This window comes from Heptranchias perlo, chromosome 22 (genome assembly GCF_035084215.1).
Source record: "Heptranchias perlo isolate sHepPer1 chromosome 22, sHepPer1.hap1, whole genome shotgun sequence".
NCBI classification, from domain to species: Eukaryota; Metazoa; Chordata; class Chondrichthyes; order Hexanchiformes; family Hexanchidae; genus Heptranchias; species Heptranchias perlo.
This window is the reverse complement of record NC_090346.1, coordinates 23,920,327-23,933,538: the sequence shown is the minus strand read 5'-3', so window position 1 is coordinate 23,933,538 and position 13,212 is coordinate 23,920,327. Positions and strand designations below refer to the sequence as shown.

General features: G+C 41.9%; 1 protein-coding gene across 1 annotated transcript in view; it reads right to left on the bottom strand.

The window, feature by feature from the left end:
- Positions 1–646: 646 nt before the first annotated feature.
- LOC137340965 (uncharacterized) overlaps positions 647–13,212 on the bottom strand; it is a 125,938-nt gene continuing 113,372 nt past the window's right edge. Inside the window, exons 36-41 of the mRNA XM_068003775.1 lie at positions 12,644–12,785; positions 11,303–11,479; positions 10,206–10,329; positions 5,397–5,532; positions 3,864–4,052; positions 647–2,909 (exon numbers count right to left, since the gene is read on the bottom strand). Of these exons, the coding sequence (XP_067859876.1) occupies positions 2,739–2,909; positions 3,864–4,052; positions 5,397–5,532; positions 10,206–10,329; positions 11,303–11,479; positions 12,644–12,785 (939 nt within the window). The 3' untranslated portion in view covers positions 647–2,738. The remainder of the gene's footprint in view (positions 2,910–3,863; positions 4,053–5,396; positions 5,533–10,205; positions 10,330–11,302; positions 11,480–12,643; positions 12,786–13,212) is intronic.

The window sequence follows — 13,212 nt, the reverse complement described above, 5'->3', positions numbered from 1 at the left end:
CTGGAACTCCCTGTCCAACAGGGAGCACTTTTATCACATGGACTGCAGCAGTTCAAGAAGAAGACCTCCCACTGCCCTCTCAAGAGCAACTAGGGATGGGCAATAAAATCTGGCCTTGCCAGCGACGCCCACAATCCGAGAATGAATTTTAAAAAAAGTTCCATCCATTGAACGAACAAATAGTTGGCCAAGTACTTGCCTGAATATTTGTCATCTAAAGAGACAGTGCTGTCACATTATGGCTGATTTTAACTTTTGGCAGTGGCAGAAGTTAATGGAAAGGACAATCGCCCGGGTGTAGAATGGGCAGCTGATCCATTACCGCCTGTTTTCTGCTATGCACAAAAGTTAAAATCAACCTTAATGTTTATACAGTGAAGCCCATTTAGGTGAATAGTTTGCTTAAGTGAATGAGTCTCAGCACACAAATCCTTTCCTTATTATCCTCCACATTATATAGACTCTTTTAAGTGAATTTAAATGAGCCCAGTTGCAGCTGGTAAAAATGTTGCTAAATTCTGACACATATAAAAAGATGGATAGTCCTGAAAGGTCAGTTTCTACAACACGGATGGTGACATCTAGCAGTTATGGAAATTGCCACACAATTTTGTATTAAGTTTATTTTTTGTCAAAAAACCCCCCAAACATATCAATAACACTGATGGTATGAGTTACACAAATCCAATTTGAACCTAAATATTAACATATTGCATGTAACATAAAAAAACTAAAATTGCAGCACATTTTGAAATCAGAGTATCCCCTGTTCATGCTTTAACAGCAAATCAAGTACTTTCAAATTAAGACTAGATGCACACAGGAACTTCTAACCTAATTTTTTTGTTAAAAATTAATCCATAAACACAACTAAATGTGAAAGTGCATTGCATCAATGAGGTAAAGGAGAACTAAGACATTGAAAACATTTGGAAAACTCAGTACCCTCCAATCGCATAGAGTTACAATGACTGTCAATTGTGGAACTCATTACAAAATTCTAATAAAATAATTACACTGACAGCACGAAACAAAGTAGAAAAACTGAGAATCATGAGCCATAACTAAAAATTTGCATTCTCTGGATTCCAAAAATTTGTAATTCAATTAAAATCAGATTTAGGAAACCCGCAGATAATACTATTTATATATTTCTCAAGCAAACCGACTGAGATTTTGAACATGAATCTAAAAGTAATATTTCAGGACATTTAATGCCCGAAGGGGAAATGACACCTACGATTCACTCATTGAAAGGACACCTTATTGAGAATGATAATCTAAATTTAACAAAATTAAAGAATGCTTTTTATTAGTATAAAATGATGCAAAACAAATGTTTCAGGGGAAAAGGAATTCAGTAATATTTTTAATTGATAGACAAAATAAAAAAGGCACCAAGTTTGTGCAATATTGAGATATTTACAATTCTGTACTAAAGTATTACTGCTACTCAATAATCTGATGCCTTTCTTAATGTCCTGAATATTATTCTCATAACTGGTATCATCTAACGTGAGTAATGAAGATTCCAGTAATTTATGCTAAAGCTTGTTGCTTTGTATAGAAAATGTAATGGCTATGATTTTCAGCACCATATTAACCAGCATTTTCTCATGCTGCTGCCCATTCCTACCATTGGATGTGCTAGACCTTTGTTCTTTTAATATAACTGCTATTGAACCTCTTCATCTTGTCAGGCAACCTAACCAGCTTCAGGCTCTCATCGTGGACTATAGCAGATTCTACTGCACTGGCAAACCTTTGCACCACAGTTACCTCTAGTAAGTACAAAAATAAATCAGCATCGTATAGTATATAAAAAGTGTTGGAGAGGATTTCAGACTGTAACATGATCTCAGGATTTGTATGATGCTGCCATATTCGCTGATGCTCACTCTTCCCCATTTACTGCATGATTTGAACTCATCAAATGTGCCTTGTGCCTTGTGACTACTGTTCTATGTTTTATTCAGCAGAGTCCAAACACCAAATGATTTCTTGCTTTGGCTGCTCTGTTTCTCAAAGTATGATTCAGAAGGATTGCATTAGTCATACTTTGAAAATGAAAGAAATCAAACATTTACTGTTAACCTATGTTAAATTGCACTGATACCAAATACCCAGACAGTGTTATCCACACAAGACTGATAGTATATAAAGGATGCTAAATAGATGCCTGCATATATGTTCTTTTATTTTCCCACGAGTAAGGCAGAATCATGGCTGAAAAACTAGCTGGCATGAGTTACCTTCCAGCTTTGTTGAGCTGAAATGTCAAAGTAACAGCTTTCAAGTCTGGGCTTTTGTGGGCATATTTCATTTGCCATATTTAGCTCCCTCTCATCATTTGTACTAATTCTTTGTGGTGAATGTTCAAGCAAATTTTGTGGAGAGAAAAACGATAATTATGGGGAATTTTAGAAATATCCTACCCATTAATGTGTTTAAAATATAAATCCAGCACTGGGCTGGCTGTACGAGCAAGTCACAGAGTGAAAATAAACATAGTTTTCATTTATTATTTAAAAATTAATTTGAACTAGGGATTCAGAATAATGTGTATGGTGACATCACTATGTGCACTGCAGTGTCATGGATGTGAAAATATGACTTTTAATTCCATGGGTATTACAGGCTGTAGTATACATTCCTCATAATGTGCATCTGATGCTATAATTATTTGACATTCTCTTTGCTATGAAGTAGTCAACTCAGATACCAAATGTGAAACAGTTTCAACCTGTGGTGGACTGGTAAATCTCACACTTGCCAGCCTTTTCCATCCTAGTGACTCGGCAACTAAACAATTGGAGGAAATGTTTGCTTTGTTTGACGAACTTTGAAGAATCAAATATTGCACCTCCTGATTTGATTGCTGCAGCCAGGCACACATCCTCAGAAGGCAACTGAAAGAGAAAATTAAGGCAGTAGAAATATATGTCTGAACGGCTCATTTTGTTTCAATTGTGTGTAGGAATGTAAATAATGCTGCGATTACTGGCTCACTAATGCAGGGCTGAAAAGCTTTAGCTGACATTTTGGATCAAGTAAATAGTCAGTGGTAAAATCAAAATAGTGATTGGAGGAAGCGAGATCAGAGATGTGGAAGGTTTGGACTATGATTGGCCCAAGAAGTGAGGGAAGCATTAGACCAGGATAGAGATTAACTTTTGTAAAAGGAGGGGAATGAAAGCACTTCAAAGATGAATTTTCAGATTTAATGCTGATAAAATTATGTTATGATGGTTGGGACTTTGTTACAGTTCTAGTGATATCATAACAATATTTAAACAGCTCCCTGAGAGTGGTGCAATGGCAGTTTCATAAATTTACAGAAACAATTTCACATATGGATTGGTCTTTTTGTCCCAGAAAGGTACCAATCTCAATGCATTAACTGCACCTAGGGTCCATTTGATCATTTTTGTCCAGAGATTCACTTAGATACTAATACGGATACCATATAATTATAAAAGAGAAAGCAAAACATTCCATTGATAAATGCGACAAGTTTGTTAGCAGACTTAACCCTAAGGAGGCCCACACTGTATTAAATTTTTAAAAATGATTTTAGGGAATTGGCATACAGAAAGAGGAAGGATTTGTTTATTCTACAATGAGCACCGCCCACTGATGAGCCCAATGCGTGCATCAGTAGACTGGCTATCTTCATATTAGCAGGCTTGGTGTAATTGGTCTCCAGCAAGGTATCAGCTGGAGATAAAAGTGATGATTTCTCATCATGGGTAAAGAGAACAAACAAACAACACCTTTTTAGAAATTGTATGGGCTGGGGAATTCTGTATATTTAAAGTATTCTTCCCAAAGTGAATCTTCCCTTTGAAATAATACAAACTTACCACAATGTGATGGCGTAATGTTTTAAAAGGCCGATTCCCACTGTAGCCAATAGTGCTGGCTCTAAAGAGATTGCTGTCATCCACGCCTACAATACTGGCATCACTGCCTCCATTCTTCAGCTGAAACCTCATGTCCTTTAGTACATGCAATGTGATCCCAGAGGATGTCAGCAGAGTATCCTCAGGCAGCTAACAAAACAACAGAAATTAGTAGTGGTGTCAGAAGGCTAAGACCACACCAGTTAGAAAAAACAGCATCTGGGACCAGTCAGAACAGGACAAATTCATGCTCCCTTTACATTATAGCACTCCCACTGATTACAGGCCTGACTTCAGTAACAGTGATGTAATATAAATGAGGTGCTGTTACTGCTATGGGAAAAGCCAAGAAACAACTCAGTAAGTTTTTTCTAAAGCTCCAAAACCCCTGGGGCTGGAGAGGGGATAAGCCACATTTACCCCTGGTGGGGTTACTTGAATATGGGATTCTGCCTCATTTGGACTGGACCATTAAATTCTGGTTGGGGAGGACTGTGGGTGGATTTTGCACCCGCCTGCCCTTCCTGCATCAAGGGGGAATGTTGGGGGCAATTCCAGGGCTTCCTGAGGAAATTCCTCCCTTTATACCCATGAAAGGCCTTATCCCAACTCACATCAGTTGAGACCATGCGTGATTCTCTTTAAATCCTCCTAAAGGCCCCAAACCTTCACTAGGATAAGAGGATCAATTAGCCTCACTAATTAGAGTGGTTCCCATTTGAAAAAAAATTCTTCTGCCCATTTGGGTCTCTGGAGGACTCTTCTCTGCCTTAGAAGGGCAGTCAAGTTTGAGCTGGGCTGGGCATCACTGATGCGCCCTTGCAGGCGCCAGCGGCCAGCCCAGGCTATACAAATGACCCTGTCCTAAAGATTTGGGACAGAGTCGCAGGTCTTGGGCAAGGGTGGGCACTTAAGCTATTTTGTCTGGTTGCAAGTAGGCCGAGCACTCAGCTCATCTGCACTGGTTTTGCATTACTGGCCTGTACAGGCTTTCCCAGCCAACGGGAATGATCCATGACCACAAAATAAAAGTTATGATCACAACTTTTATACAACTGGCCAAGCACAGTTTTTATCTCTTTTGTTGCTGGTGCTGTGGATTGCGTCCCACAGGATACAGGGAGCACTAGGAGCCCTAGCACACTGCACAACTGCAACCACCTCTGCTTGAAATGGTTCTGCAATAGATAAGGGCATAAATAAATCAGACTGGGTTGTTTCACTGGAATAAACTCATCCTGCCAGTCCAGTTACCCTGTACATTCATTAAAATCAACTAGAAAACATTATTTACATTTGTGTAGATATTTCCAATAAGGTAGAGGGTAGTTGTAGCTATTACAATGTGCCAAGAGAAATTAGCATTTTAAACAGTCAATGCAATTAACTATTGACAACATTCTTTTTCTCCTGTAATATAATCTTGGCAATGAGTATTTACTCAGACAAGTGTGACAGACCTCAGTAAATGTGGTGTAATTAATATCAAGTTACCTTGTCATTTCGATGACATCTGGAACAAGTCAGTAGAATGGCGCGCTTGCTCGCTTCAGTGCGGAAAGGCCACTCTGTTACCAGTTTCACAGCAGCTGGCACATTGTGAGAGACATTGTGGGTGAAGATCAGATTACTGGTAGGTGTACAGATAAAACAGGTGTAAGACATTCAATGTCGAAAGTTTAGCATACACTACTGATCTCTTCTATCCAATCTCTGGTTAGAGTTTAGCCTCATCCAATCAATTCAGAACGGCAAAGGGTAGAACTGCTGCTCCTCTTTTGGGCGGAAGCGGCTGGAAATTGGGTTGGAACGCTCGAGGTTTTCACCCCTTCCCGGGTCACTAGGCGAATTCCGACGGAAGGGGAATGTGCACTTCCTTCACCCGATTGCCCCGTCCCAGTTACATTTTTACAGGCATGTCTGGGGGGCTCCCAGGCTCCCCTGGAAATCTTGTCTCTGTAGCAGCCAGCGGAAAGTACGTCTGCAGGAAGCAAGTGTACTTGTCATTCTAGGCTGAGTGTGGGTCCCACAGTGCCAGATTCAAACAGCAATCAATCCCAGATGGATCAACTGCTGTTAAGGCCCATCATCGAGGGAGCTGCACAAAAGAATTTTGGAACAATGTTATTCTTTGGCCCGACTGGCCTCTGACCCTTCCCAAGGAGCAGCAGAGGGCGCACTGACATCCTGCTACCTCGGCTGGGTGGACAACACTTTAGCATTGCTACTGGCATGGGTGCCCGTCCCGAATATTTAAATGAACCCAACCCTTTGGGCTTTCCGCCTTTCGTCACTTCCAGCAGCACATGGGTGCTACCAGAATTTCTATTCCCAAATGTATTTTCTTTGTAGTTGAAGACAAATTATTGACTGCTATAGCCTTCAATGAGAGTCAATATCTGTCTAATAACATTGAGGCTGCTAGCAGTAGAGAACAATGGGGTAGAAAATGGTATGCATGGCGCCCATCATGCATACCAATTTAGCAGTGGGACTGCCTGAGCCAAATCTGCTCAGGCATTGGTCTCTCTGCCAAGCACACAGGGCCCTTTTTTTAGGCATCCCAGGAGGACACCTAAAACAGGTGTTCAGCCTCTTGAATATGTAAATTAGGGGCCTAACTCCTGCTGAAGAAATTTGTCAGCGATGAGCAGAGCAGGCATTGGGCCTGCCCCCCTCAGCGTTCTTCAGCCGTCCCCGCAGCTGCCAATGAGAAGTAGGTGAAATTTATTTTTTGGAAACCATTCCTGCGCAGCCAGAGAAGCAAGAGTGTCCCCCTGACTCCATAGGAGTCGCAATCGGTCTCCCCCCATCCATAGCCCACTCCAACTCCCCCCTCCTGGGACTCACCTGAGGGCCATTGCCAGCGAGGCAGGCGGCCCGATATTGGTGTCTTTGCCCGGGTGAGCTGCCTGTGGAGGTGTGACCAGTGCCAACAGCTCGCCCCAAGAATTCCGTTGACGCCTGAGGACCAATTTCCATCGATCCTCGGGGTCTCTTGGTTTCGGGCGGGGCTAAAAGCGCAGCCTAGAGTCTGGACCAGAAAACAGGCTCAGACCAAAATCTGCCCCAATGGGTGTATGATATTGGAGGTGCGACATTACAAAATGTCTGATTTCAAAGATCTAGCATTGTGCCTCTTATCAAAATACGTTTTCTCATTAATTTCAACATTTAATGGAATTCACATGAATCCATTCATAGAGCATTTTAAGGAGCAATGATGTGGTATAAACCAAATACTACTGCCATTACTCACACCTCCAACCCCAGCTCCAGGTATAATACTGATGAGCTTTTAACATTAAATTTACACTTCCGAAATAGGATTGTTATGGGTATCATCATTTACCTCTGTATTCATCTGGCACCCCTTGGTTGAATGTTGCAACAGCCCCTTGTTTACACATCCGTTCATTTATATCTTGATGTTTTTTATGTAAAGATGGTCAGTGCTGGCAAATGGAATAATTCTATTTTGGGCATTTGGTGTTAGTATCAAGCAATCAAGTCAGATACAGGACTGACAGGTAGAGAGCAGAATGAAGCTCTACACTCTGTCCCAATAATGTCTCGTGTTAATAATCCCAGGATTTGCTGGAGTGTGTCCCGTTCATTACACTTTTCCCCTTACCCTTAAGCTCAAAGATTTTTTGCCTTGTAAGTTGTTGGAAGTGTGAGCTGATAACAGCCTGGAGAGGGCAACAGGCATCTGAGACATTAGTGAACAATGGGACTAATAGTCTATCTCCTTAACCAATGAGATTTAAGGATTGAGAAAGAAACAAGAGGCATTACGCAGGTGAATTAGAATCAAATCAGGTACAGGAAGAGAAATAAAGAGAGGGAAAGAATGATTGGATTATGAGAGAGAAGAAAAAAAGAGACAAAGGAAAAGTAAGAAAAACATTCTTTAATTTTAAATTTTAAAAATCTCTAACAACAATTTACTACCTGTAGGAATGAGACTCCACAGTTTAAATTGTTCCCTTTCTGGGCTGAAGAGGTTGATTGGCATTGCAGGAACATAACTCTCCTCATTAAAAAGGTACTCACATTGTTAAGTACCAGCCCTAATTTTCTGCGGCGAGTTTAATGGACAATTAATGTGCAAATACAGCAACTTCATGAAACTGACAAGGCGCTTGAGGGCGAGATGCCGTTTTCGCGAAGCTAAAGGCGGAGCGGCGCAAATTGTCCAGCAACTTGTGGCGATTCGCAATTCAAGGTATCTCTTCCTCGCCGCAAATTGCTGGATGGTTTACATATTACACGTTGATAACGGCGAGCGCCATTAAACACGTCGTTATTTTGGCAGCAAATTCTGGGCCATAATAGTGATTTTTTTTTTCCATTTCCCACACCAGTCATCTCTATACAGTGATCACAACATCAGACAAATCTTGGGCTTGAAACTTTTCACCAGGAGCCGAACACCTTAACCACTGAAACACATTGTGCCAGAATCATAAATGATGAATATCAATAAACTGCATCTATCACATGGGCCACAAGTGACATGAATCCATTTTCCACTCTTTTATCCTCCTTTCCATGCCTTTCACTTCTTTTTCTCCCTTTCTTTAACATATTCCATTCTTAGTCCACCTGCCTTTGGGATTTGCAAGTCTTCCCTTACAGCTGTGGAGGCAGGACTATCCCAGCATTCATAGCAGTTCAAGGTTATAGTTTAATATAGGATATCGCTCTCCAGCAAGAGAAAACAAAAGAAGTGCTGGGAAACACCAGCACAGTCCATACACACAAGATCAGGACCAAGATCCTCAAGTGACAGATTAAGGTCTCATGTGTGAGTTCCTACTGAATGCGGGGCCAATGGCCTGCTTTCATGGCTCGTCTGATTGAGATAGTAAATTTGATGCTAACTTATTCTGATTTGTGGGCTAATGACATTTATAAATATTTGCTAAAGATTCAGAGATGAGAGGCTAAAGCACATTAGAGAGGAGCAGCTAATGAATCGGGGAGAGGGGACTGAACCATGTCGTGGAGAAGAGGGTGGGCTGAAACATATCGAGGAGGGGAGGGTGGGCTGAAACATATCGAGGAGGGGAGGGTGGGCTGAAACATATCGAGGAGGGGAGGGTGGGCTGAAACATATCGAGGAGGGGAGGGTGGGCTGAAACATATCGAGGAGGGGAGGGTGGGCTGAAACATATCGAGGAGGGGAGGGTGGGCTGAAACATATCGAGGAGGGGAGGGTGGGCTGAAACATATCGAGGAGGGGAGGGTGGGCTGAAACATATCGAGGAGGGGAGGGTGGGCTGAAACATATCGAGGAGGGGAGGGTGGGCTGAAACATATCGAGGAGGGGAGGGTGGGCTGAAACATATCGAGGAGGGGAGGGTGGGCTGAAACATATCGAGGAGGGGAGGGTGGGCTGAAACATATCGAGGAGGGGAGGGTGGGCTGAAACATATCGAGGAGGGGAGGGTGGGCTGAAACATATCGAGGAGGGGAGGGTGGGCTGAAACATATCGAGGAGGGGAGGGTGGGCTGAAACATATCGAGGAGGGGAGGGTGGGCTGAAACATATCGAGGAGGGGAGGGTGGGCTGAAACATATCGAGGAGGGGAGGGTGGGCTGAAACATATCGAGGAGGGGAGGGTGGGCTGAAACATATCGAGGAGGGGAGGGTGGGCTGAAACATATCGAGGAGGAGCGGCTGAAATGTGTCAAGAACAAGTTGGGCTGAAGTGCAGTGGAGTTTCAGGGGCCCTGAAATAACATGAGGCTAGCACTGGTCTTCTACTGGTGAAAACCCCCTGCAAAATGGCGGTGGCGGCCTTTTCCAGTCATTTATGCCGTTTCTCTGGGGTTTCCACTGGATTTATGGCAGGAGGCTGGTGGTAGCCCTGTGGAATCTCAAGGCCAAGTTGTTTATCCACTGGTTAGGCAGGAAGCATAGGATTGGATTTATCCTGTGTGAGGTTGCAAGGGAGGATCGCAAGGACTGCAGTTAGTCTGCAAGCTGTAAACTGACTATCCCGTATAATACATACAGCTTTAGGAAATGCACTTTAGTACTGTAATAGCTGAACACGTTAAAATAAAGATTTTTAAGTGTGATCTGATGTATCACTGAAATCTCCAATACCCATTAAATAGTATTATACAATAACCAAGCTCTGTTATAAGGACATCCCAATGGATTTTTTTCCCTGGGAAATAGGATACTCTTATAAAAGAGCACTATTGTATTTTATTTTCTAAAAATGTTCTCTTCAGCAGTAGTGATGCTCTTGAAAGGGCTCACTGATGTGATTAATTTTACAGCCTTACCCCAGCTCCTTTTCCAGGTGCCATGATGAGGAGGTTAAGTTATCACTCTTCACAGTGAGGAGGTGTTGTTCATGAACTCCATCATCACCAAAGCCAATGAACCCAAATTTCACATCTGTGACTCCTGGGAAAGAAAAGAAAATCGTGGATATTCATATGGAAAAAATTCTCTTCAGTTGTGAAGTTAGCCATTGCAGGGTTATTGCTAGCTATCCTTTCCAAATAAATACAATTTAAAAAGTAACAAAACTTATAACCTACTCGTTATAATGAACTCTAAGATGTATACTTATCAGAAGTTATAATATTATCCCTGATTCTCCCAGTCTCCTGCCAAAGTGGTGCAGGTTTGCAAATGGCAGGATAATAACGGCCAAAGCTGCTGGCTCAGAAATTCTGCCATTTGCACCAGAATTGCATCTGCTTCAGCCTGTAGAAAAAGAGGGGTAAATTACATGCACGATTCATCAAACCAAGAAGTAGCTGAGCTTACAGGCTCTGACAGTCTCTGTCTGAAATATCAGCTTTGATTGGAGCAATTTGAAAGATCTTTTCTCAGCTCTGCTGCTAAAAAAGATTCTGCAAGCTGCCTTTCAGTAGTTTCAGGCAGGAAATCCTTCTCTTCCCACCCTTCTATCATGGTGCCTTTACCATGAGGTTCACTATGGGCATTCCTATATATGTCCTTTTGTTGGAGACAGAACAGTAGCAGGAAGAGGGGGAAACGAAAGAGGAATGCAGGATAATGTGACACTAAAGGGGAAGACCAACCATCTGAAGTGTTGTAGGCTGGCTAAGAGACAGCCTATATGTCTCTTTATATTCAAATGACCTAATTCTACAATTTAGGACAAAGTCATGATCAGGATGTCATGGTAGACGCAAATCTCGCCTTGCTTCAATTCCGACGCTGTCGGAATTTCAGGGCCCTACTCTCATTCACTATTTCCCAGTACCGGCCTAGGCATCTTATCCCAAACTGCTGGTATTGTTTTTGAATCGTTTGCCACCCTCCTCCCCTCACCCTTTCCAGTTCTTGCTTTCAACAAGCAAGTCAATTATGTGCTTAATACATTAAAACAGATGGGGAAACTTACCTTGTTTCTTGAAGGTTTCAACCAATGAATTAATAAGTGAAGGAAGTTTTGCAACAACAGGCTCATTGCAGTCTCTTTCTTCAATAATGAAGAGGACATCTGCTGGTTTTAAAGTCAGCCATTGCTGGTTATCTACCACATCATCATTTTGCATGCTTTCACTGTTCTTGCCAGCCACTGTAAGTGGAAAATAATATTTTAATACAGAATACTACAGTGGAACTTTGATTGTCTGCCATAATAGATAGAACTCCTCCGGTGAATTGAGAGTCCCCAGATTACATGGCTGATTGCTACTTTGAAATTAAAAATGGCCCTCAGAAAGATTATTTCACAGTTTTGACAGTATTCATATGATAACTATTCTTTTCATGAACTAGGAAACTGCGAGCCCCAGATTGCCTGTCACATCAGCACTTCCTTCTTTTTGTAAAATGTCTTTGATCCAATCAGCTATTACCATGACAGAAATAATGGAGTAACACATTTTGCTTTGTTCACTAATGTTCACTCTTCTACCCCACAGGAGGTTTCTGTCCTCTCTGAGCTCTCCTTAAGACACATGTGTTACATTGTGACAGGTGTATCACCCAACTCAACCTCCACAACCTGCCAACCTCAAGGCCTTGGAGAGGGTGCAAAGAAGATTTACTAGAATGGTACCAGGGATGCGGGACTTTGGTTATGTGGAGAGACTAGGGAAGCTGGGGTTGTTCTCCTTAGAGCAGAGATGGTTAAGGGGAGATTTAACAGAGGTGTTCAAAATCATGAAGGATTTTGTTGAGTAAATCAGGAGAAACTGTTCCAGTGGCAGAAGGGTCAGTAACCAGAGGACACAGATTTAAAGTAATCGGCAAAAGAGCCAGAGGTGAGATGAGGAGAATTTTTTTTAACGCAGCGAGTTATTATGATTTGGAATGCACTGCCTGAAAGGGTGGTGGAAGCAGATTCAATAGTAACTTTCAAAAGGGAACTGGATAAATACTTGAAGGGGATAGTTATGGACAAAGAGATCAGAGGCATTTACTTCTTTCCCTCAATCACTACTCTGCTTGATGCAAGCCAAGCTGACTATTGTTGTTTCCCTCCCTCTTGGAAGAATCTATGAGGCACTGTACCTAAGGTTCAGGCAACAATTGGCAAGATTCCTTTAAAGACCAGTAAGGTGAGAGTGGGTGTCAGACAGCCATGAATTACAAAGCTGCAACTGTCTGTTTGGGAAGCGAGTGCCATAACTTCGTTTGTCAGCTTTCAAGAAAGCAAAAAGGCCCAGTTATTATTTTATGGGATTTGACATTCTTATTTTATCAACTGATCAGATGAAAATTGGCCATCGTTTACCACACTGTGATGGAATTTCCAGAGGGACAAAATTCCTGTTGCACAAGTGGACAAAGGCAGCTGCTAGGTTACAGCCTGGCCGAAGGTCTGAGGATTCACACATGTCATTCAGGCACATGTCATAGAATGGAGCAGGATCTACCTAAAAATGGGGAAAAAATGCACAAATTACACATTATGAATCTCTGCAGGCATACATTAATAACTAAAATATTTATCATAAAATAAGAGCTATGAGGACTGTTTTATATATTCATGTTCACTTATAAAAATACAGCCATACTTTGTTATATCGAACTATATTAGGAAACATCTGTCATTCACTTCACTCTTATACCTCCATTCACTTCTTTCACACCCATTCACTTCTCCCAAGGGCAGGTGATGAGAGGCCACAAGTCCCTTCACCCTCAACCAGTTTTCCTCTGCCCCTCATTGTCATACCTTCCTTTCCTATCTGTTTCGCCAAAGAAGCTTTCTTTGCTTTCAAAATTCAACTTATTTTTTATAAACAAAAATCAAATTAGAATGAGGAAAGAAATTACTTGTCTGTCTTTCTTTCTGAGTCA